Source organism: Talpa occidentalis, unplaced genomic scaffold (assembly GCF_014898055.3).
Source record: "Talpa occidentalis isolate TD23 unplaced genomic scaffold, MPIMG_talOcc4v2.1 talOcc4.3, whole genome shotgun sequence".
Lineage (NCBI taxonomy): Eukaryota > Metazoa > Chordata > Mammalia > Eulipotyphla > Talpidae > Talpa > Talpa occidentalis.
In genome coordinates this window covers 35,327,185-35,353,090 of record NW_023603184.1, presented here as the reverse complement: position 1 = coordinate 35,353,090, position 25,906 = coordinate 35,327,185, and the positions used below count along the sequence as shown (strand labels likewise).

Below are 25,906 nucleotides of genomic sequence, written 5' to 3'. Positions count from 1 at the left end.
CTTCTCTTAAATCCACCTGAAGTAGTAAATGAAGTATCTCATGAAATTTCAGATTGGTTCATTGGAGATATGGGAAAATGTCTCTTGGTTAGTAATAGGGGTGGAAATGATGATGGTAATAATATCAGAAATAATTACCAAGCACTAGTTCCCAAACCAGAAGACACTCTAATTTGATAAACAAGAATTCCAACTTCACCTAGTGAACTCTGTTGGCAGTACTGAGGTTTCCACCTAATATCTTCTCATACTCTGTGAAAGTGTGTGTGTGTGTGTGTGTGAATATGTGGGGGAAGTATATTTCTGAGAATGAACAGGGGCTATCTCTTTCTTGGCAATCTTAGATGTTGGCCAGATCTCAGGTAGAAGACAATCCTAACTTATTTAAGTGCTTATTTGAGCCCTTTGTCACATTCATTTACTTTATTTTGCTAGTATTATGTGTCAGGCACTATTCCAAGCTCTTTACAAATACTAATCATTTACAATCCTCTTAATAACTCTACAGGATAGTATTATTATCACCCTTATTTTACAGATGACACGGATGGCTTATTATTACATAACTACTGAACATCTCTCTACTCTCATTCACATCCCAGTTCTCTGTGATACTGTGTGGGGGCTTCTGACAAAGAAGATGCTCAAAACCCTTGGCCACGTCATGGAGTCTCCCAATCACACTAACCTGGATCCTTCTGTTTTCTTCCTCCTGGGCATCCCAGGTCTGGAACGGTTCCACCTGTGGCTCTCACTCCCCGTGTGCTGCCTGGGCACAGCCACAATTGTGGGCAACATAACCATCCTGATTGTTGTTGCTACTGAGCCAGCCCTGCACAAGCCTGTGTACCTGTTCCTGTGCATGCTTTCCACTATTGACTTGGCTGCCTCCTTCTCTACTGTCCCCAAGCTTCTGGCCATCCTCTGGTGTGGAGCCGGACACATCTCAGCCTCTGCCTGCCTGGCACAGATGTTCTTCATTCATGCCTTCTGCATGATGGAGTCCACTGTGCTGCTTGCCATGGCATTTGATCGCTATGTGGCCATTTGCCACCCACTCCGATATGCCACAATCCTCACTGACACCATCATTGCACGCATTGGTGTGGTAGCGATGATGCGGGGTTCCATGCTCATGCTTCCATGTCCTTTCCTCATAAGGCGTTTGAACTTCTGCCAGAGTCATGTGATCCCACACACATACTGTGAGCACATGGCCGTGGTGAAGCTAGCTTGTGGAGACACCAGACCTAACCGTGTGTATGGGCTGACAGCAGCCCTGTTGGTCATTGGCGTGGACTTGTTCTGCATTGGTTTGTCCTATGTCCTCATTGCTCGAGCAGTCCTTCGCCTCTCATCCCATGAAGCTCGGTCTAAGGCCCTCGGAACCTGTGGCTCCCATGTCTGTGTCATCCTAATCTCTTATACACCAGCCCTCTTCTCCTTTTTCACCCATCGCTTTGGCCACCATGTTCCACTCCATATTCATATTCTTTTGGCCAATGTCTATCTGCTCTTCCCACCTGCTCTGAACCCTGTAGTGTATGGAGTTAAGACCAAAGAGATTCGGGAAAAGGTGGTCAGGGTGTTTCAAAGAGGGCAGGGAGCTGGGGTCAAGGCATTTGAATGATTCAGGAAGATAAAAGGAACTTAGTGCAACAGTAAAGAGGCTTTCCAAATTGTATAATCTTCAGTATTTGAGACTGGAAAGAGATTTCAATTGGGGGATTATGTCCTCCATAGAATGTCCTAGGTCATTTCCAAGAATAATAAATCACGGAAGATGTCAAGATATTTCAGCATGTTTAAGTTGCAATCTAGGTTAAAAGTGTCTCTGAATAATCCTAGGGGATTTCCTCATTTCTTGGCCCTCTCAAAACTCCAGGCATGGATTTCTAACCTCATGCTTTAGGCTAGAGCTGCTGTGTTACCCTCTACAAAGATCAGAAGATGGGCTCATACAGTCACAGTTAAAGGAAATGAAGTTGTAAGGCATTTACATGCTTTTGCATAAGTCCTGTATTTCTCTATCAAAACCTGAAACCAAAAAGAGGAAGGGATTCACCAATACCCACAATATTAACAAATAGCAGTGCAAGGGCTTGAAATCTAATATCCTGTGGTTCAGAAGAATAAGACTTCAACAGGTAAGGGCATGGGAGAGGTCAAGAATAACTCTGCTTCTAAATTTTGTATATTCATCCCACAAATATAATCCTATCAGTCCCTGACAAGCAGTGTACATACAACTGGAAGTACCTTTTAAAAGTCATTTGACTCTTATCTCTGAACCTATAAAAGACAGTCACTTTCTCAAACCAGAGTAGGAGGTCTCATTGATTTTACAATTTATTTATAAGAGGACCAAATTGATCTTAGTTTCTTAATTCTAGCTAACACGTTGTAGTGCAAAGTTGTTGACTGTGTTTGTGAAACTGGGATTGGAAATTTGTTGCTCTATGTTCTGAGTCTTCTGTTTTCCAAAAAGAAAAGCTTTGGACAATGACCCTAATACATTTCATTAGCAATTTTAGTGTTTTAATTTTGAACATATTGACACATACATTATCTGTTTGTCCTCCACTCACCATGCCATCCATGTTGTTAGGTGGAGGAGACACAGAACCCACTGCTGGAAATTCAGACCTGTCACGCTTGGAGAATATTAATTCTCAGGACAGAACACTGAGTGCCAGCTTTCAAAGCTTCTATTCTCAGAAATATAAATATTTTGATTCTGATAATTCACATGGGGGAATAGTTTGAAAATATTAGAATTCAATCAGAAATGATGAACATTGTTTAATTTTCAAAATAAAAACAAGCATTCCACTGTTCTATAGAAAAATTGACAGCGCTGGTTTTCATTCTAATCTCAAAATGAATTATTCTTAGCAGATTTTAAATAGTTTTATAAAATTCTAAATATCATAGTTCAGCTGTCCCCAAGTCTGGATCAATTCTGTGTTCCGTGTCATCCTCAAAGTGTGGAATGATTTGGAAAACCATTTGTTCATAATTTCTCATTTTAATTAGAGTTCATTGTTAAAGGGCTGTGGTTTTACCTTCTACATGGTTTGCAATCACTGGTCCAACCACAGTGGAGAGCTGTGTGGAGATTTATGGACCTACTAAACATAGATCTTCCATATGATCCAGCAATTCCACTCCTAGGTATTTACCCAAAGGACACAGAAACATCAATTCCAAAGAGCACCTGCACCCCTGTGTTTATAGCAGCACTATTTACAATAGCTAAGCTTTGGAAACAACCCTAATGCCCAAAAATAGATGACTGGATCAAGAAGATGTGGTACATATACACCATGGAATATTACTCAGCATTCAAAAAAGATAAACACATGCAATTTGCAGCAACATGGATGGCGCCGGAAGGGATCATGCTCAGCGAAATAAGCCAGAAAGAAAAAGAAAAATACCGGATGGTCTCACTCATAGCAGGAATCTAGAAAACTTAAATAAGGGACCAGGAAAATGAATAACTATAAGAAAGTGAAAATCAAAATCAACAAAAAACTATGAACCAGAGACACTTTTTGGGGGATGGGGGGTGGGAGGGGAGGGATTGGGGTCAGAATGGGGGGGTTGCAATTGTATGGGGGAATATAAAAATAAAATTTATTATTTAAAAAAAATAAATTGGTATACTTATAGATCTCCTGTGCATCATGGTTTCCAGATTGCCCTAATTTCCATTCCATGAAGGAAAATTAATTTATTGGAAGTAAACACTCTCGTTTCTACTCCTCACATGTCCTTGTGACATATGCAGCCATTATTTCCTCCTTTCCTGTATAGCAGGCCCTTGGATAACATCATTTCTTACAACAGTAAATTCCAACTGAAGTGGAATCAATCGGATTTTTTGTTATTTGTCATTTCACTTAAAGTTGCAGTTTTCAAAAAGCTACTGATGGCATTAAGTGAAGACTCACTGCATTCATCTATTACAAATTCCTTATTTCTGATGAAGCGCTTTTCAAATCATATTCATTGGCGCTCAGACCATCATTTACTTCTATTTCTTGTGTCACAGCTTATTTGATTTTATTGGCACTTTTAGCCAATGGCAAGATTTTCCTTGACCTTAAGGACTTTTCCTTATTCAGTTTCCTGAAATTATTTTTGGAGCCAATTATTTCTGTTTTGATTTCTACTCCTTGTCTTCATTATAATCTGACTTAAATCATAAATTGGGATTGGGATTGGGAATTGTCCATTGTCAAAGTCAAATATCTGTTATCAAAGTCACCTGGAATCTTTTTCATTTGGACTACCTTACAATGCACTGCATAATAGCAAGACATATCTACTCCAAATTATATTGGCTGCAGTTTCTGTGGTATTACACAATCCTAGCTCTCCTTCTATGTCTGTATTTTCCTTCTTGTACTCAAAGAAATTTTATTAGATCAAAAACAAAGCTTTATTGAAGTCCACGAGGAAGAAATAATAAAACCAATTTTCCAAAATTAAGTGCAATAAAGTTAGCAATAAAAACATAGTCACTCTCTAGATAATAAACAATTACAAATATTAATGATATATAAATATCTCTAATAAAATTGGTATAGACTTCTCCAGTTAAAATTGCTCTAAGCAGCTGTGTGGAGATTTCTGGACCTACTAAACATAGAGCTTCCATATGATCCAGCAATTCCACTCCTAGGTATTTACCCAAAGGACACAGAAACATCAATTCCAAAGAGCACCTGCACTCCTATGTTTATAGCAGCACTGTTTACAATAGCTAAGCTTTGGAAACAACCCAAATGCCCAAAAATAGATGACTGGATCAAGAAGATGTGGTACATATATACCATGGAATATTACTCAGCATTCAAAAAAGATAAACACATGCAATTTGCAGCAACATGGATGGCACTGGAAGGGATCATGCTCAGCGAAATAAGCCAAAAAGAAAAAGAAAAATACCGGATGGTCTCACTCATAGCAGGAATCTAGAAAACTTAAATAAGGGACCAGGAAAATGAATATAAGAAAGTGAAAATCAAAATCAACAAAAAACTATGAACCAGAGACACTTTTTGGGGGGTGGGGGGCGGGAGGGGAAGGATTGGGGTCAGAATGGGGCGTTTGCAATTGTATGGGGGAATATAAAAATAAAATTTAATATTTAAAAAAAAAAAAATTAAAAAATAAAATTGCTCTAAGCATGACAGAATGGAAACTCTATACATTATAAGGAATTTGCTTTATATAAGACCTTCTCAAAAATCTTTGTGAAGGGAACAAACTTGAAAAATATTATGTGTCTCTCCTGAGGAAAGGGTTGGCTAGTTTTTTACCCAGTAAAATATCATATCCACTTTTTCACAAAAAATACATTTATTGTTACATATTTATTATAAAAAAATAATCTGGTCATCAAAATTAGAAAAAAAATATAAAATCTCCATCTATTTAATAAACACTTATGTGGTCTTATAAATTCTCTTTGGAAGAACATTCAATATGCTAGTTGTCTATTATTAATTGTGTAATTTGTGAATAATGACATATCATCTTATTACTATTAATGTATTTACCTGGACATATATTCATGTTAATGAATTTTAAAGATACACTGATAAATACTACTGCAAGGAAAAACCAAAAAATGTATTATGAAAATTAATTTTAAAATAGTAACTTAATGAATGACTGTGTGAATAAATCATTCACATTATTTAAATAAATGTATTCAACTTGTTGCCCCAGGACCTTCGCAAAACTTTATTGGGAAATGAACCAAGCTCTAAAGTGGTATTAGTTTCCATTAAAATAACTCTTTTCTGATCTATATCCAGCCGTCTTTCTGCATACACGTACACGCATTTTGATCAATATATTCGTGCACACATGCATTCACACGTGCACACATGTGTACACACACACACGTTTAGGTAGTTATCAGTGTCTGGGCATTCTGGAGGTGAGCTGGATTCCAATGAACTTGTTTCTGCAACAGGTCTATTTTCTGTCATATGTCATTTTCCACCACACTTTAGGACTTAAGCCAGATTCTCTTTTATTACATCAAATGTGACATGATCGCTCGCATTTCTTCCCCTTTTCCTCCACCAAATACACACCTTAGTTAACTCTTACTCAAACATTTGACCTAACCACAAGCTGCTGTTTTTTCAAGAAATCCTCCTCGGACAGCAAGACTGTACAGACTCTCCCATTTTACGCTGTCATATCTTTTGGTAGTTTTGCTTCAAGGCATTTATCCTGCTATAATGACTTTTGTTTATTTAGTATTTTATCTCCATACCCCATCTAGACCTCAATTTCCATGAAGACAAGCACCACTACAGTTTTTTTGATCATTTTATGTGTTCCACGTAGGAACTAAATATGTTTTTGGAATTGTTAGGGGGAAAAGGCAGTCCCAAAGCAAATTCCATACAGGCTTTGTGGACTCCACCCCCACCCCAGGTCAAAGCCAAAGACACTGGGAACTCCAAATCCCATCACCACCAAAGGGAAGGTGGCTGGGACCTGAGGGTGGGGTTAAGCAGCCAGGTGGATACAAAAGGCAGACACGTGGGCTTTGGGGGGCTCTCCATTTTGGGGCCCTCGGCCAGCTTGCGGCGTCCGTCTAGCTCTGAGAGTGACTTTGGGGTTTCCAGGTCGTCGGATCGGGTAGGACGCATTAAAGACTTTATTTCCCTATTTTCTCCCTGAGTTGCACATTTTCCTTATTTCTTTTTCTCTTGTAAATAAACCTTTTATTAACCCTTTTGCGTGTGTCTGTAGTAGAGTATTCATAAGTCCCTTTAAAGCGCGCGGGTGAGGACCCACAGCCAGGAACCCGTTTAATATCGGGGTTGCTCTATAGCAGAATGAGTGAATACTTTCACCTTTCGGAGAGTGTGTTTTTTAAAAAAACAGCCTCTAACCAGAGAATTTAGAATTCTCTAAGCTTTTGGACTCAGCAATAATACAAACACCCTAATAAAACAGCCTGGCTTTTTTTGGTCCATCTTGGTTTCATAAATGAGCATATTTTTCTGTTTGTGTAAGTTCTCAGCTTACACAATTGGAAAGATGTCTCAGACTTAATCTCCTTCCCTGTCTTTTGGGATTTAACATCCTAGGAATTCGGCTTTCTCTGTGGGCCTTTCTCTCTTCATATCTCCAAAGGAGGTTTATTTTCCTTAGATCACTGAACTGCTTACTACTCTCCATACATTCCAGAAGCTCATAGTTTCTATATTGTGAATCAGCTGAGGAGTCATCTTCATCTCATGTGAAAGATCATTTCTCAAAAAGTTGTGTCTTTGTTCAGTAGAAACCTCTGCCATCACTAGCCCTGGATGTGAGTGTCTGCTCATAACCACAGTAAGTACTAAAACCTTGAAGTGGTTCTATTGGCTAAATCCTTAAGCATCCAATCGTTCTTCCTTAACCCTTTATTATATTGTTTTGGCAACATTCTACATAAGAGACTGGCCTTCTCCTCTGCCCTAGCAGGGCATGGAAGCTTGGAGAGACTTTTCAATGGGATTAGGGTTAGAATTAGAAAATATAAGTTTCTTAAGATGCTCTAGAAGTTACCTCATCTATAAATAACTGCCAGATTCTTCAGGATTAATATCTTAACTCTTTTACATCCTAGACTCACATTTTCAATACTGCTAACTTCTAATTATGTAAAAGTTTTAATAAGATTCTTTTCTTTCCATGAGCTCGAACCTGCCTATTCTCTTACCACAAATATCAATCAAGAAAAGGCAGTTTAAAAAGGGGGGGGGGGGAAATATCAAAGATACAAGGCTATCTATTTGATATAAGGATGCATAGTAATAAGTAAGTGTTTGGCAGAAATACCAGGCCTTGTGCGGTCAAATAGATTACATACTTTGAAGTTCTTGAAATGGAGTTATTGTACTGAGATCCTCTAAAACACTCATATAAAAGTCCAGTGTTAATCTAGCTTCATTTCTAACTCTTTGTATTTTTGATTTAATAAAGTTTTCTATGAATAAATTTAGATGATTTTACTATTTATCAAATTATATACACCATTTAAAAAGGATGATTATTAGGCAGTATATGTTTATTCAGACATTGAGGCAGCAAAAATATGCTTCTAGTTGTTAATATCAATCTTTTGTTGTTGATGCCACAGTAGAGCTTTAATTTCTTCCATAAATTTTTTTATTTATTTATAAGTAGTTATAGTAATAATAAATCCCTCCAATATAATTAAATTCTTAATAATTCTACTTTAAAATTCTCCATTTAAAATTTTCATGCTTTGTGTTTTAAAACATAATTTTCAGTGTATTTTTTTCTTGTTTATAAATCTACAATAGCTTTTACCATGACAAAAATATTGACTTTAGACACCTCAAAAACTACAAATACTTGTGTGTATTTGTAATGCAGGATACAAGGAAGTTAAAACCAAGCAGTGATACTGAATGGATTTGTTTATCTCTAAGAGTGTTTTTTGTTCTCTAAAGGAAGGAATTTGAACTTTATTACAAAGAAAGTGTGAGGAGATGGGTTATTTTAAGCAAAGAAATGACAATTTTAAGAAGATCTGATTACTTGCAAAAAAAAAGTACTTGGGGAGATAGACAGACTAGGTCACAAGACTAAGGCAATAGCAGGAAGGAGAGGAGGGCCATTTGAATGAGTAATGGCAAGAAATCAGCACAATAAGGAACAAATGCCTGTGGCTGTAGAGTCTGGTTTATTAGTTTCTGGTTTGACTGATTGGATCTCTATCCAAATAAAAAAATACTTGAAAAACAATCTAGTTGTAGGAGAGATTATGAGTCTAGATTTAAACATAAATATACAATGGCAGTTTCTTCAATATAACAAACAAGTAACTTTTGTTTATTAACTAAAATCAAAAGCATCTCCTAGCCCTACCCTATATATCTTTCAAGTTCTCTAAGACTCAAGTGAAAAATAATTGGCTACAGTTGTCTCCAGTATATGACTCCTTCATTGACAGATTTATTCATGATCACTTAACTTCCTTTAGAGTTACTCTTGTGTGACTTCTTCAGAAGTCCATACAAAGTAGATCAGAGAAAACCTGTTCTTTTTATTCTTTGCTACATGATTTATTCCTGTAAATCTTTAAATTAAGTCTGTGATATCAAATTTTTTGAAGACTGTATAAAATATTAATGGGCATCTATTGATAATAATTTGGAATTATGAAGCTATAAAATTTACTTTCTGATAATTCTGCATTAAAAAAATCTACTCATTGTTAATTAATAGAATCTGAATCAAGCAAGACTGAGACGGATATGAGGAAAACAAATGCATCCACTTGATTCCACAAAATATCTAAAAAAAAAGATTTGAAAAACAAAAAAAACCAGAATCACTAAATATGGGTGGCCCCTACTAAGAAAACTAAGAAGGCCATAATCTTCAGAACTTGATTAAGAAAGGGAATAGCCCCAATATCTCACAAGACCTCTTTATCTCAGGCTTCCTTCCAATTTTCAGTCTCCTACTTAGGAAAAACACTCTCCTAAATGTTTAATTAATTTGGTTCATGTTTTGTATATAAACAGCATCAAGAATTAACTACTATTTTGCATATAGTTTAAAAAATTAAGTTTGTGAGATTTATCCATAAAATGGATGTAGTTGTAAATTGTTTATGCTCATTGTTATGTGGAATTTACTTGTGGGAAGAAATCAAAATTTACTCAACTGACATGAATGGATGGACATTTAAGTAATTTCTAGTATTAAATTACTAAAATACTATAGATCATATTGCTCTAAACTTTTTTTAAAAATATATTTATTTATATATATTTTACATCATTGTTCATTTTTAAATGTTTGCTTCCCCCCCATATGTGGTCCCTGTAGAATTTCCTACACCAATGCACCTGTGCACCATCACCTCAGTCCCCTATGCTCCTCCCTCCCTCCTTCTCATCCCTCTCCCTCCTCCTCCCCTGCAGGATGTCTCTGGCTTATAATTGTCTGTTTTTATTTTGTTGTGTTGTGTTTTGTACTGTTATTATTTTTTTACCCTTATGTCTTATTTGGTTCCCCTATATTCCTCTATAAGTGAAACCATCTGATATTTTTCTTTTCCTCTGACTTATTTCACTGAGCATAATTCCTTCTAGCTCCATCCATGTTGCTGCGAATGTCATGAGGTTATCTTCTTGATTGCTGAGTAATATTCCATAGTGTATATACACCACATCTTCTTGATCTAATCGTCTATTTTTGGGCATTTGGGTTGTTTCCAGATTTTACCTTTTATAAATAGCGCTGCATATATTGCTCTAAACTTTGTAATTGGTGTTTTCTGGTGACAAAGTGTTGGGAGTTTTGTTACAAATGAAACTGACAGTCATACATGTTGATCATTACAAGTTATGCCAAGAATCGTTCAACTCTATGGTCTTACCAGCAGCAAATGAAAATTACAATTGTTCCATATCATCATCAATACTTGCCATTTTTTAAATTTTAGCTGTTAATTTGGTGTGTAGTGCTATGTTGTGAAGATTTAATTTGTGTTTATTTTCTTTTATTTTTCCTCTTGTGTTTTTTTTCTTTTTTTTTAAAGATTTATTTATTTATTTATACAAGCACTGGGTACAGTCAGAAGCACGGGAGGGTGAGAGAATTCACCAGAGCCAGAGCGGGGAGCAGAGCAGGCAGAAGGACCGAAGTACACTGCTGAGGGGAGCAGCGGGCGGCAGGAGAGGTCTGTGCGCCATGTGGGACCCTCCTCCGGTGGCCGGGGAGCAGCCGGGGTCGAACCGGCGCTACAGAGGCTGCAGGCAGCTTCGCAACCCAGCGCTCAACCACTGCGCCACCGGGGAGGCCCTTGTGTTTATTTTCTTGATGACTATGAAAGTCTGTGACTTTGCATTTATTGAAATTTTATTCCTCTTTTGTATAATATAGGTTTAAATAATCCATCCCTTTCTATTCCCTTTTCTTTTTTTTAATATTTATTTATTTATGCATAGAAGAACCAGGGTACAGGCCAGAGGTGTCGGGGGGAGGGGTGAGAGGGTTCACCAGAGACAGAGTGGGGGACGGAACAGGAAGATTGACTGAAATACACTGCTGAGGGGAGCACCGGGCGAGTCAGGAGAGGTCTTCTGCACCATGTGGGTAGCTCCCTGGCTGCGGATAGCTTCATAAGGTTGCATCTTAACATCCTTCACCACCAGGGAGGCCCCCCTTTTTCTTTTTAATATTGTAGCATTTTATCCACTTTTGATATACATTTTTGTTGGAGACATACATTGTATCTTCTAGTCTGCAGCTTATATTTTCTTGTTTTATATCTTTTCATTCATAAATTTAATTTAATTGATTTAAATGATTCAATCTGTCATTTTTTAATGGATGTGTTTCCCGTTTTTAAATAATCTTGATCTCCTCAAAATATCAAAGGGAACGCATACTTGCATTTCATAATTAGCTGTAACAATATTCTAAAATTGGCCTTTTGTATGTTATGATTTAGGGAATAAGATGTGTTTCTTTTTACCTTATATAGATCTCACTAATCCAGAAATATTTATCAAAATTTTTTTTCTCTATAGTCTACAGTGTTTCTTTAGCATAAATTAGAAGGCTTAATGTTGTCTCAGATGCATAAAATTACTGTCAGTTAAGGAATCCTGATAAAAGTCCCTTTAGAAGTCTACACAATTATATTTGATGATAAATACATGACGATAGGAACTTGCCTTTTTAAAATGTAATGTACAGTCGGCATCTGTGATAAGGACTTGGATTGCTGAATTAGAATTTGTTAAATGAATCAATGAATAGATAAACAACAAATGAACAAATATGTTACTCCCCAACTCTCTGAAAATGTGATTGCTTCATCACTAAAATGCATTAAATATGGCGATTAGTGGCAGATAGTACCATATTTTCCTCTTCTCTTTTTTTTAATTCTAGGAAAATCCACATAAAATTTCAGCCTAACTGATGATCAGAATGCTGAACAAAACAGACGTTACTCCAGCTTCATTTATTCTGAATGGAGTACCAGGATTGGAAGACATACAGGTGTGGATTTCCTTCCCATTTTGCTCCATGTATGTGGTGGCTATGGTAGGGAACTGTGGACTCCTCTGCCTCATTCATTATGAGGATTCCTTGCACAAGCCAATGTACTACTTCTTGGCCATGCTTTCCCTAACTGACCTCGTCATGTGCTCTAGTTCAATACCTAAAGGTCTTTGCATCTTCTGGTTTCATCTCAAGGAAATCAGCTTTGAAGAATGCTTGGTCCAGATGTTCTTCATCCACAGCTTCACAGGCATGGAGTCCGGGGTGCTCATGCTCATGGCCCTGGACCGCTACGTGGCCATCTGTTACCCTCTGCGCTATTCCACTATCCTCACCAACCCAGTCATTGTCAAGGTTGGCCTTGCCACTTTCCTGAGAGGAGTGTTGCTCGTCATCCCCTTCACTTTCCTCACCAAACGTCTGCCCTACTGCAGAGGTAATATGATACCTCACACCTACTGTGACCACATGTCTGTAGCCAAGTTATCTTGTGGAAATATCAAGGTCAATGCGATTTATGGTCTAATGGTTGCTCTCCTGATTGGGGGCTTTGACATCCTGTGTATCACGGTCTCCTATACCATGATCCTGCGGGCAGTGGTCAGCCTCTCCTCAGCAGATGCTCGGCAGAAGGCCTTCAGCACCTGCACTGCCCACATCTGTGCCATCGTTTTCTCCTATAGCCCTGCTTTCTTTTCCTTTTTCTCCCATCGCTTCGGAGGCCACACAATCCCTCCATCTTGCCACATCATCGTGGCCAATATTTATCTTCTCTTGCCTCCCACTATGAATCCTATTGTCTATGGAGTGAAAACCAAGCAGATACGAGACTGTGTCATCAGGATCCTTTCAGGTTCTAAGGATTCCAAATCCCATAGCATATGAGTAGAGATTTTCCAGGAGAGAAGAGATGAGGAATGATGCTTCTAGGTAGCTGTTAAACAGAAGCCAATCATTCTGGCACTACTATTCTGGCCTCAGAAATTGGAGTTTGTTGAATGGTCTACTTCTAGGTACATGTTTTGAGAATTTCAATATCATTGGCATTACTGCCAATTTTTCTATGAATTTTTTCCTTTTAACTGCTGTGAAGGATTAGCCTAAAACAAACGTACCAGCCTAAATAACTTAGTAGGATAAATAAATGTATTTGCTTATTTTCATGAAAAAAAGAAATGGAGTTCATCCTGTTTCCAAGTAGTAATTATAATTTCAGATTGTAAGTCCATTGTTGCTCACTCCTGGAATATATATGTACACATATTTTTACTCACAACCAATGACTAACAAGCTCAAGAAACTATATTTGACATCATTAGCCATTAAAGAATTCAAATCAAAATCACAATGAGATATCAGTTCACACCCACTGTAATGACTAAATATAAATTAAATAGCAGAGAATGACAAGTGTTTATAATGAGCTGAATACATTGGTATCATTGCACATTGCAGGTAGAAGTATAAATGGGTACATACATCATGGAAGACAGTGTGGCAAAAAGTTAAAACAGAACCACCCTATGACCCAACAATTCCAACCCTAGGACTATATAAAAAACATTAAAGGTGACTTTTCCAGCAAAATTTGTGTACAGATGTTCAGGGTAGCGTTAATAGCCAAAAAGTGGAAAACTTTAAATGACTGTTAACTACCAAGTGGATAAACCAAATGAGTATCATATGATTACAGAGGATGAAAAGTCCCACAATCTGCCGATAAGCTAAAGAAACAGGGAAATCAGTGTTGTGCTTCAATCAAGTGTGAAGCTTGAAAAACAGTGGCAGCCACTGATGCAAATGCAAGTCTGAGATCAAGGACTCAGATCCTTGATGTATTGGATAATACACAGTGGAGAGGAAATTCTATATAATTGAGTCCACCAATTCAAATGCTAACCTCTGAAAATATCTCGTTATAATGTAGTTAAACTACCATTTGTAAGAAAAACCCTGTGGTGCTAGATGGTGAGTCACTGTTTAATAAAAAATGACAAGGAAGGTAAAACAGGAAATTAGGGCTCACCAGTCCTGTAGGAAGTACACAGCACATTTTGAGGGGCCACTTGGGGAAGTCAAGATGCTGTAGGCAGAGAGAAAAGCAATACTGGGGCACATGCCTCTACTATGGTCCGTGGGTGCAATTTCAACCAAAAGGAATGAGGTTTTGGCTAGCTACACAGGGGTCTTTTCTAAGAAAAGCACAAGGATGAGGTTTTGGGTAATGGCAGAGGCTGTTAACCACAAGGAAGGACTACTGGAAAAGTCATTATTAACAACTTAAATTTGTTGTTATCTAGGACAGTTGCATTAGGGGTCTAGTGGTGGTTTCAGGTCTCCATAGACCAAAAAATGAATTCAGAAGCAGCAATACCATGAAGTAGCTTAAACCTTCAAGATACCCTCAGAGACTCACCCAGAAATAGTATTTAATCTGGGTACCCCATGGCACTCAAGTTGACACATAAAATTAAACATCACAATGAGACATACCCATCAAATGGATCATTATTAGTTAGCAAAAAGCTATCAAGGATCCATACCTGCAACAACATGGATGAACTTTGAGACATTCTAAATGAGAAAAGTCAGACACAAAAAGATACATATTTAAGATTCCAAGAGAATGCAAGTTAATGTTTGCCAAGTGGCGGGAGTGGGATGAGGCAATCAAAGTGATTCTTACTGAATCCTGATAATATAATGGAAGTATTTCAGAATTAGGTAGAAGCAATGATTACAAAAGTTGTGAATATAGTAAAATTCACTGAATTGTACACTCTCCCATTATCAAAATTATTAATTTTATGAGTCTCAATAAAAAAATAACGGTTAAACAATTGTGCTAAAGTTTTCCAGTGTGTATATTTGTCATATCATTTCGTGTAAAATGAAAGAAACATAAATGCTCCAAAAAATAATAGTATATATGTTTTCATCCAGGCTTTTTTCAAGAACATATATGACTACTATATATTAAAAGATTGATTACTAGATAGATGACAGATACATAGATAACAAAAACATGTTATCTTCATATTAATTTTATTTTATTGTTAGAAATGTTTATTGTTACAAATTAATCAAAATATGTAGGTATTATTTTTATTATCTAATTAAAGAAATATAAAATTGAAATTGGTTATGTTTTATTACTGCTACTATCATCATCATGATTATCATCATAGCATGGTTTAGATAGCTAACTATTCCTAACCTAATATATATGACAAGTATGAACTTTCGATGATTTTCTAGAATACCATAATATTCATCTTCTAATTCAGTTTAAAGTATGCTTCTTGAAAACCAGGCTCCATGTCATCTGATCATCTTTGTATAGTTCCAACAATAATTTGGGGAGTCCAAGATACTCAATGATGTTACTTAGGGACATGAAAAGATAAATGAATGAAAGGAAAAATGAAAGAGGTGTGAATGACTGAATCATCCTGTACTTAACATGTGTCCCACAAAGCCTTTACATAGAAAGAATTACTATGTAATAAATACAAAATCACTCATTTTCATTAAAATCAACTTGTGTTTATTTTAATTCCTCTCCATTAAATACATGCTCATGCAGAAACACAGCATGTAGATACATACATATAAAATAACTCACTTAAATATCTTCATGCAGGAGTAAGAATGGAAGGCTTCCATGTTTTTCCACCCATTGAAGTTAACTTGATCACTACTATAGCTCCTGTGCCAGTAACATTCTGAAATATCCCCCTGAGATATGAAACACACTTGTTTTTCTTCAATTCCCAGTTCAGTAGTACAGATGTTAAGGGGTTTAGAAGCTGAGGACTGTGTGTGTATATATATATATATATACTGTAGAATTGTGATGTTTTAGTACCAAATTCTGATCAAGTGAACCAGATTTATTTCAACTGAATGCTTTATTCTCCACAAACTAAGGTATTACAGGGCATAAAAGTTGGGACTAGCAACAGGATTTTTTATTAAGAATTGAGGGAAGGTGGAGAGAGGTTTTGATATCTTAATGAAGACATTATATTCTTAGAAATACAGATTTCAGGCCATTGAAATGTGGGAGATTAGAGACTGGAAGATGTTTATTCCCTCAATTATCAAATTATAATTCTAATTTACTTTCCATGATGATTGTGAATGTGTATGCTATTTCTGTAACCAAATGAGGATCATTAGTGGAAATCAAATACCAATCACCTCCATAACAAGAAGAAACAGAGGGATAATGAAAAAGTAATTCTTGATTGTTGTTCTTGAAACTTCTTCCTCCTTATTTGCCCTCTACTTGTTGCTCAAAATGAGAATCCAATGATTCTGGTTTATTTCCAGAGAGACTTAGTGATGACTTCATTTCATCAATTTTAGATAACATTTACCTGGAAAAACTCTCTGTCATGTGAAAAGATGATGGGGGTTAAAAATTGAAGACTAGGAGGTAAGAAACAAACTTACTATATATATATGAGTTTGTTTTTTTTTAAAGATTTATTTATTTATTTATACAAGCACTGGGTACAGTCAGAAGTGCGGGAGGGTGAGAGAATTCACCAGAGCCAGAGCGGGGAGCAGAGCAGGCAGAAGGACCGAAGTACACTGCTGAGGGGAGCAGCGGGCGGCAGGAGAGGTCTGCGCGCCATGTGGGACCCTCCTCTGGTGGCCGGGGAGCAGCCGGGGATCGAACCAGGGCTGCAGAGGCTTTGGGCAGCTTCGCAACCCAGCGCTCAACCACTGCTCCAACGGGGAGGCCCTATATATGGGTTTTGAAAATGGAAACATGTAACAGAGTATATCAAAGTTGTGCCTTTTAAATGATGATATTCATGTGCTATGTTCCCATTCCTATCCACTTGTCATTACTCACAACCTCAATTTCCATGCAAGAAAATTTGAATTATGATGCATTGAAGTCATCTAATTTTTTTTTAAGAAAATGTCTTATTATTTTGTGGTTAAAACTACATTGCATTGGTATAAACATGGATATTTAATCATGCTCACATATGTAATAAAGATAGGATCTAAATGTATTATGTAACAAAAAAGTCATGTTTAGTTCAAATGTATGAAGGAGAAATGAATAGCAATACCATATTTTAAATAACTTATGATAATCTAGTGTATTATGGCCAAACATTTATCAAAAATTATTTTAAATGTTGATTTACTTCAATAATTTTATACATATAGGCTTAGGAACATATATACATATTATGATTTTTATCTCTTTTAATAATATCTATGAAATTAATCTGAACAATAAAATACTGTTTTCAATATAGTGAATACATTTACACACCTATAGAAAGAACCGTGGTGGCATTTTTGATGTCAATGGAAACAGAACTCTTATGTTGTATATCCGTAGTACATTTTTCATGATGGTTTTCTTCAATTTATAATTCTGGTGATTCATGAAGTAGACACTATAGATTTATTTCTTCTTATGGTTCCTCTGTGCTTTCCAAGTAAGGATATTTAGACCACAGTACAGGCAAGAATAAGACATGATTCATTCATCCAAAAATACTTATTTACATCTAACATATACGAAGTGTCTTCTATATACTACAAGTTTAAAATACAATCTGTCCTAAGTAGTAATGGTTCATTAAATGTGGATAATTCAATAACATAATATTTCCATACCATGATGTTAAAATAGTGAAAGAAATTGATTTTATCAATAACTTATTCTTTATAAGCTTAAAAATTTGCAAATTTTATTATGAGACTTTAGAGATTGGCACTCTATCTTCAGAATGGTCCCCTTCTTGTATCCACCCACAGTTAGGAAATTGAAGTGCCTCTGGAATTCATATATGAAGAAACCTCATCTATATATATCCTCCATTTACTTAATTGTACAGTACAGGTTAATAAGAATACTTCCTGGGCTTGTAGTGAGATTAAATGAGTTAATATTATAAAATGCTTAAACTGTAACTGGTATATATATTAAACAAATATTATGTGTTAATGAAGAAGAACATTAATAAATGCATATTAAACTTAATGATTGTATCACTGGAGTGGTTATCAATGAGATTTCCCATAAGAAACCACCCAAAGGTGAGGTGCACAGTAATTTATTTTTAAACAAGATATTATAACAAAAATTAGTCAGAAAGGTCATAGGGTAATTACAATTGGTTATAAATAAAAAAAAAATCTATGTCTTTTTGCTTTAAAATGATGTAGCAAAATATCAGTGATAGAATCTGGAACATAATAGGTGCAAAATGTGTAGTTATTGAATAGATTGATAAATTAATGAATTAAAAAATCCATACTTGCTTAAACAATGCTTAAGTAAACATTTTCTGGCATTTAACATTTTGGTGCTTCAATAATCAGATGAAATATTTAGCAGATATGAGGGACAGCGAGAAAAAGAGACACAAAGAGAATCTAGCTGAGATACTTTTTTTCTATTTTTTTCAAATCTAGGAGAGTCAAAAACTAACAGAAACACAACTAAAACTCTACAAGCTTTTTAATGATTTTACCTGCCTAGTGGTGAGAATGCGGAACCAAACAGATGTGACCCCAGACTCATTCATTCTTAATGGGATCCCAGGACTGGAAGATATTCATCTTTGGATTTCCTTCCCATTTTGCTCCATGTATGTGGTGGCTATGGTAGGGAACTGTGGACTCCTCTACCTTATCTTCTATGAGGACTCCCTGCACAGGTCCATGTACTACTTCTTGGCCATGCTTTCCCTAACTGACCTCGTCATGTGCTCTTGTTCAATACCTAAAACTCTTTGCATCTTCTGGTTTCATCTCAAGGAAATCAGCTTTGAAGAATGCCTGGTCCAGATGTTCTTCATCCACAGCTTCACAGGCATGGAGTCCGGGGTGCTCATGCTCATGGCTCTGGACCGCTACATGGCCATCTGTTACCCTCTGCGCTATTCCACTATCCTCACCAACCCAGTCATTGCCAAGGTTAGCCTTGCCACTTTCCTGAGAGCAGTTTTGCTTGTCATCCCCTTGATTTTCATCACCAGAAGACTGCCCTACTGCCGAGGTAATATAATACACCATACCTACTGTGACCAGCTCTCTGTAGCCAAGTTATCTTGTGGAAATATCAAGGCCAACATTATCTATGGCTTAACGGTTGTCCTCCTGATTGGGGGCTTTGACATCCTGTGTATCACAGTCTCCTACACCATGATCCTGCGGGCAGTGATCAGCCTCTCCTCAGCAGATGCTCGGCAGAAGGCCTTCAGCACCTGCACTGCCCACATCTGTGCCATTGTTTTCTCCTATAGCCCCGCTTTGTTCTGTTTCTTTTTTAACCGCTTCGGAAGCCACACAATCCCTCCATCTTGCCACATCATCGTGGCCAATATTTATCTTCTCTTGCCTCCCACTATGAATCCTATTGTCTATGGAGTTAAAACCAAGCAGATACGTGATTGTATCATAAGAATGCTTTCTGGTTCTAAGGATATAAAATCACGTAGTACATGACAAGAATAATTTCCAGGGAAGAAATGGAAAAGAAAAGGTAATATTTCTATTGCCTATCTTATAAGAGTCTAAGGATGCCTTTTTTTTTTTTAAGTTTTAATGATTTGCCACTAGTCTCCATAACCATGCAATGTTGGGAGGACCACTGCACAGCTCCTTATGTGTACATGGCTTGCTCACCCACCAATTTTTGCTTGGAATGTAATTTGGTGGAGCCACTATAGAAAGTGTCATGAAGATTCCTCAAAAAAAAAAAATTGAAATACCATATGATCCAGCAACACTACTGTTAGGTATTTACTACCTACAGAATAAAAAATACTAATATGAAAAGATTTATGTACTCCTAAGTTCATAGCACATTATTCATAATAGCCAAGTAGTGATGCCTTTTCAAGAGACTCATTTTGCTCAGCACAATGGAAGGTGTTGAACGGGGCATTCAGTGTCTTCAGATTCCCCAAATCATGGACATGCCCCTGCCCCAAATCTCTCTGTGAATTTTCTTCTATCCTCCTCATCCCTGTGGACTAAGTCTCATCATTAATGCAAGTTTCCAGAATAAATAATAATAATCAGAAACTGAGTAAATCATAAAAAAAAGAACAAACCAGAAAGAAATTATCTGTTGTCACATTTTCACTTGTTTGTTTTTTTATTCCAAATAGTGATTGAAATTTTCAGTCTGAAAGACAATTGTTACTTTTCTCTGGAAAATATGGCTATATTACCAAAATTTCTCTAATTTCTCAGTATCATTTTCTTTGTGGAGAAGCTAGTGAATACCCCATGAGGTCATTAATCTAATTAGGTTTCAGTCTCAGGATTGTAATTTGCATATAGGTTAGTCATCTGGCCATGTTTCCTTTAGAGAACTGCTTACATGGTCAAGGGAAATTGTATAAACAGTCAATGGATAAAAGAAGAAAACTTGGTGGGCCTCCCCTGCTGGCGCAGGTGGTTGAGCACAGCGCTGTGAAGCTGTCCGCAGGCTCTGCAGGGCGGGTTTGATCCTGGCTGGCGGGCGAGGGTCCCACATGGCACGGCAGACCTCTCCTGTCTTGCCCACTGCTCCCCTCGGCAGTGTATTTTGTCAGTCTGCCTGTTCTGTTCTCCGCTCTGTCTCTGGTGAGTCCTCTCACCCTCCCACGAATCTGGCCTGTACCCCAGTTCTTGTATTAATAAATAAATAAATCTTAAAAAAGAAAAAGAAGAAGAAAGCTTGGGATCTAGAAAGAAGAGAAATAGTAAGCAATAAGAAGTGGATAAAGAAAAGGAAGTTTTCTTCTCATTTTCAATTTTCTAAGTCATGTTTTACTATTGAAGGAGCATAAGTATAACTGCTGATATGGCTCCAATGTATGTTGAAAGATTTAAGAGAACTGCAAATGAGATAGAATGAAAAGATATATCAGAGGATACAGTTTTCATACATCACTCGCACTGGAAAATTAATGATTTCAGGAGACCTCAATAAGTTATGGATATAAATATGAGATATAGCACAACTCCTGAAGAATCTGTGCAAAGAAATACACTGTAAAAACACTATAAATAGATCAAAATGAATCAAAGAGCAAGTCTTAAAGGAAATAAAAGATACACTGACTGAATAAAAATAAATACATGAAAAATTCTGGAACACACTAAAGTATTGTTGAAAGAGTACTTTAGAGAATTGACTACATATATTAGAAAAGAAAGAAAGTCTCCAAGCAATAATCTAAACTCCTACCTAAGAAATCTTGGGAAAAATGAGAAAATAAACACAAAGCTAGTAAAAGAAGGACAAAATAAAGAATAGGGCAGAAATCAATGAAATTGAGAATGGAAAACTAAAGAGAAAACCTTAAAGCTTAGAGCGTGTTATTTCAAAAAATTATTAGAACCTCTAGCAATAGCAACAAGGAAAAAAGAGTAAAAACAAATTAATGATACTGGGAATGAAATGGAATGTCATATTGGACTATGAAGACATGAAAAAATAATAAAAGAATACTATGGAAGACTCGAACCAAAAACATTTGATAACTAAGATGCAGTGAACCAATTCCTCAGAAAATAAAAACTACCACAAATTACTCAAGGGAGAGATATAATCTGAATAGTCTTAAAAGGGAATTTTTACTTAAAAATGCACTCTTCACAGTAAGGTAGTTTCATTGGAAAAGTCTATTAAGCATTAAAAAAAAGAATAACATAAAAATTACCATATTAACTACTTTTTAAAAAAGATTTATTTATTTATTTATACAAGCGCTGGGTATAGTCAGAAGGGCGGGAGGGTGAGAGAATTCACCAGAGCCAGAGCGGGGAGCAGAGCAGGCAGAAGGACTGAAGTACACTGCTGAGGGGAGCAGCGGGCGGCAGGAGAGGTCTGCACGCCATGTGGGACCCTCCTCTGGTGACTGGGGAGCAGCTGGGGATCGAACCGGCGCCGCAGAGGCTTTGGGCAGCTTCGCAACCTAGCGCTCAACCGCTGCGCCACCCGGGAGGCCCCATATTAACTTTTTAAGTATGCGGTATAATAGTTAATTATATTCACACTGGTGTGGAACAGTTTTAGAACTTTTCATCTTGCAACTGACACTCTAGATCCACTGAAAGACTTCCCTTTGCTTCCTATCCCCATCCCTGGAAAACACCAAATAATTTTTGGATTTAATTTTCTTAATTTGTTTTTTTATTCTCATGTTGTCAGAGATCTGTGAACTAAAGGGATATAGTTAAATCAGAGAACTAAAGCATAGATCAGAGAACTATGGAGTCTAAGTGGGCCTTGCATCGAACCATTTGGCCTATGCCTGAATTTTGTCTAATAGTGCTTTAGCAACAGGTTTAGTTAATATACTAAATTTGGCTGTTTCACTGGGTTGACACTGCTGGTTATGAACATTCCTGGCTATGCTTATGATCAGTTTCATGTTTTATTTTGTGCTGTGTATTTAAGTTTCTTCCTAGGTGTTTCATTCTTTTTGATGTGGTTGAAAATGATATCACTAATCATATGATTTAAATGTACTTATTGTATAATGTCAGTTGAGAATTGCAGAATTTATGTTTTAATATGGTATTGTCCAAACTTTTCAAAAACATATAGAAAATATATGTGAAGTATATGTAGTTGTTTAACCCTTTTTTATTTAAAGGTTCAATTTATCATTTTCAAAGCTCATTTTTATTTTTAAATTACTAAAAATATGTAGACATCATGTTTATTATATAATAAAGGAATATAAAACTAAACTCACTAATTGTGCTTGTTTGTTTTTTACTATTACTATTGTTATTATCACCACTATAATTAGCTCAAAATTTGGGGTCCCAGATATTCCTAACTCAATATATATACAAAATAAACTTGAAATTCTACAATGTCAATATATTCATCATTCTCACATGAAAAACTAAATAACCAAATAAAGGAACATATGGATGAATATTTTTGAGAGTGATTGAAACATTATGAGTCTTTATAAGTACTTTTAACTTGTCTCTTCAGAAACTGACAGAAAGAAACCAAACTCTTCAATAAAGAGTCCTAACTGCTAATATTTATTAAATATTGTGGTGCTCACTCTTGTCTCTGTATATACTTGCTTGCATGCAAAGACGCAGACATAGATACATTTATATGAAATGATTCTCTTAAATATGTCTTTACAGGTGGTAAGAATGAGCTCTCACTCATTTTCCTCCTCCATAGGGACTAAGTTGATTACACACCCACATCTGTGTCTGCAATGTTGTGCAATATTCCCTTGGGATACATAAGGCACACTTTTTATTAAAGATCTCTCTTCAGTAGTACAAATATCGACGGATTTAGAGACTGGACGCTATGTAAGTGTATGCATAAGTGTATGTTTCATATAGTCGACTTGTGATTTTTTGGACCAAAATCCAGAATATCTGGACCCCATTATATGCAGTTCACTGTTTTGTATCAAGAAACTAAGGTATTAAAGATATAAAAAGTGGGACTAGCGACAGGGTTTTCATTGTTAGTATTAGTAGTAAGCTAAATTGGAGTGAGCTAAATTTTTCTATTTTATGATAAAAGATGTTTTTTCTTATAGAAACTTAAGTTTTATTTTGATTTATAAAATAGGTATAGTTTTGTTTCTTCTGGTAGTTCCTTTATGCTTTACAAAAAAATGATATTTGGAATATAGTGTAACAATCCTTGAAACCTATTATTAAACTGATTCACTTATTCATTAATTTCATACTGAGTTCATCCACTCAGTAACATCTATTAATAGCTAATAAATGGATGATGTCTTCCTACACACTGCAAATACACATATAAATAAACCCAAATATTAAATATTTGGTTAAGCTATGCTTTATTCGATAATATAAATAGGTTTTTATAACATGATGCTATATTGAAAAAAGGCCCATCTTTACCAACAAAGATTGTCACTTTTCCAATTACACCATATTAAGAAAATTTCAAGTAAGGCTCTTTATCCTCTCTAACAAGAATTGGATTGTTCCTGAAGAAGTTGATAATTGAAGTAAGTATGGGAAGGCACAAAATAGAATAGAGAATTTGACTTGCCTTATAGAGTTTTCGTGAGGATGAACTGAGTTAACACATAGTATGTGCCCCCACAGTTCAAGCTTCCTTAGAAATATCTGATTAATGTTAGTGGAGAGATGAAACTAATGAAGAATCTCCCTCTTTAAACATGGACCAGGTTCACATATTTTTAAACTATGTCAGAGAGATTGTCAAGAATTATACACTTGAATATTTTTCTTTTTATTAAAGGATGTTCCAGGATCTTAGAGATTCCAACAGCTCTAATTTCCAGTTTTCTGAATTCATTCTGATGGGATTTCCAGGCATTCACAGCTGGCAGCACTGGCTCTCCCTGCCCCTGGCTCTGCTCTACCTCTTAGCTCTCAGTGCCAACATCCTTATCCTGATTATCATCAGTCAAGAAGCAGCACTGCACCAGCCTATGTACCATTTCCTAGCCATCCTGGCCGTGGTAGACATGGGCCTGGCTACCACCATCATGCCCAAGATCTTGGCCATTTTATGGTTCAATGCTAAGGCCATCAGTCTCCCGGAGTGCTTTGCTCAGATATATGTCATACATTGTTTTGTGGGCATGGAGTCAGGTATCTTTGTCTGCATGGCTATAGATAGATATGTAGCCATTTGTAGACCACTACACTATCCATCTATAATAACCGTATCTTTCGTGGTCAAAGCAGCCACGCTCATGACAATCAGGAATAGTTTGTTTACCATTCCGGTGCCTGTGTTGGCTGCTCAGAGACATTACTGCTTCCAGAACCAAATTGAGCACTGTCTATGCTCTAATCTTGGAGTCACTAGCCTATCTTGTGATGACAGGAAAATCAACAGCATCTACCAGATACTTCTGGCCTGGACAATCATGGGAAGTGACCTCGGTTTGATAATTTTATCATATGCTTTGATACTTCACTCTGTGCTGAAGCTGAAGTCAACAGAAGCAGCATCCAAGGCCCTTAGTACCTGTACATCCCACCTCATCCTAATCTTTTTCTTTTACACTGTCCTTGTTGTCATTTCCATCACTCATAGTGCATCAATGACAGTGCCCCTGGTCCCAGTTCTCCTCAATGTGCTACACAATGTCATTCCTCCTGCTCTTAACCCCATGGTGTATGCACTCAAAAACAAGGAGCTCAGGCAGGGTTTGTATAAAATTCTGAAGCTAAACACCAAGGGCGACTAACATAGTGAAGCTGTTCACTTTTGTAATATCCTCACATATTATCCAATATACTCCTTAATGATTGCAAATGGCAGAAGAACTAAGGAACATGGACATCGGGGCAGCTTTTCAAAGAGTGTAAGGAATCTGTGGCAAAAAAAAAAAAAAGGAAACTTCAGAAAAGTGATGAAATTACTGTTTGTAATCATCGTTGATAAGAAAGATCATCATCAAAAAGAAAATACAGTGATGCCTCTTGTCTCAAGGAATTAGAGGAAGGACAAATGGAAAACTCTTATCATTTCTACCTAATTTACATTTGCTGAACCTTCCAGACAATGGTGAACAGAGATTATTAGGGTGTATATCTGCCAGTCTCTTTTTTTTCTTTTAGGATTTATTTATGCATACAAGAACTGGGGTACAGGCCAGAGATGTGGGGAGTGAGAGGAGTCACCAGAGACAGAATAAGCAGATTGACTGAAATACACTGCTGAAGGGAGTAGCAGTAGAGTTAGGAGAGGTCTGCTGCGCCATGTGGGTTGCTCTCTGGCTGGCCGGGGATCGGACTCGTGCTGCGGTGGCTGCAGACAGCTTCATAGGTTGCGCCTCCAGGGAGGCCT

The 25,906-nt window shown here is 36.7% G+C and overlaps 4 protein-coding genes across 4 annotated transcripts; all 4 read left to right on the top strand.

The window, feature by feature from the left end:
* Nucleotides 1–640: 640 nt before the first annotated feature.
* On the top strand, nucleotides 641–1,630 carry LOC119254626 (olfactory receptor 52P1). The gene has a single exon (XM_037521726.1). The coding sequence runs from the start codon at nucleotides 641–643 to the stop codon at nucleotides 1,628–1,630; it is 990 nt and encodes a 329-aa protein (XP_037377623.1).
* Nucleotides 1,631–11,989: 10,359 nt separating this feature from the next.
* LOC119254625 (olfactory receptor 52N4) lies at nucleotides 11,990–13,046 on the top strand. Its single transcript, XM_037521725.1, has one exon. It carries the CDS (start codon nucleotides 11,992–11,994, stop codon nucleotides 12,958–12,960), a length of 969 nt encoding a protein of 322 aa, XP_037377622.1. The 5' UTR covers nucleotides 11,990–11,991; the 3' UTR covers nucleotides 12,961–13,046.
* A 5,074-nt stretch (nucleotides 13,047–18,120) lies between these two features.
* On the top strand, nucleotides 18,121–19,563 carry LOC119254976 (olfactory receptor 52N4-like). The gene is made up of 2 exons (XM_037522000.1): nucleotides 18,121–18,150; nucleotides 18,529–19,563. Exons 1-2 carry the CDS (start codon nucleotides 18,121–18,123, stop codon nucleotides 19,561–19,563), a joined length of 1,065 nt encoding a protein of 354 aa, XP_037377897.1.
* A 4,781-nt stretch (nucleotides 19,564–24,344) lies between these two features.
* On the top strand, nucleotides 24,345–25,304 carry LOC119254975 (putative olfactory receptor 56B2). Its single transcript, XM_037521999.1, has one exon. The coding sequence runs from the start codon at nucleotides 24,345–24,347 to the stop codon at nucleotides 25,302–25,304; it is 960 nt and encodes a 319-aa protein (XP_037377896.1).
* The last annotated feature ends 602 nt before the right edge of the window (nucleotides 25,305–25,906 follow it).

Bases quoted from the DNA above. Each gene is read 5' to 3' on its own strand.
- LOC119254626 (XM_037521726.1), top strand. From the start codon at position 641: ATGCTCAAAACCCTTGGCCACGTCATGGAGTCTCCCAATCACACTAAC.
- LOC119254625 (XM_037521725.1), top strand. From the start codon at position 11,992: ATGATCAGAATGCTGAACAAAACAGACGTTACTCCAGCTTCATTTATT.
- LOC119254976 (XM_037522000.1), top strand. From the start codon at position 18,121: ATGAGATTTCCCATAAGAAACCACCCAAAG. The intron at 18,151-18,528 runs GTGAGGTGCACA...TTTCAAATCTAG, and splicing joins CCATAAGAAACCACCCAAAG to GAGAGTCAAAAACTAACAGA.
- LOC119254975 (XM_037521999.1), top strand. From the start codon at position 24,345: ATGTTCCAGGATCTTAGAGATTCCAACAGCTCTAATTTCCAGTTTTCT.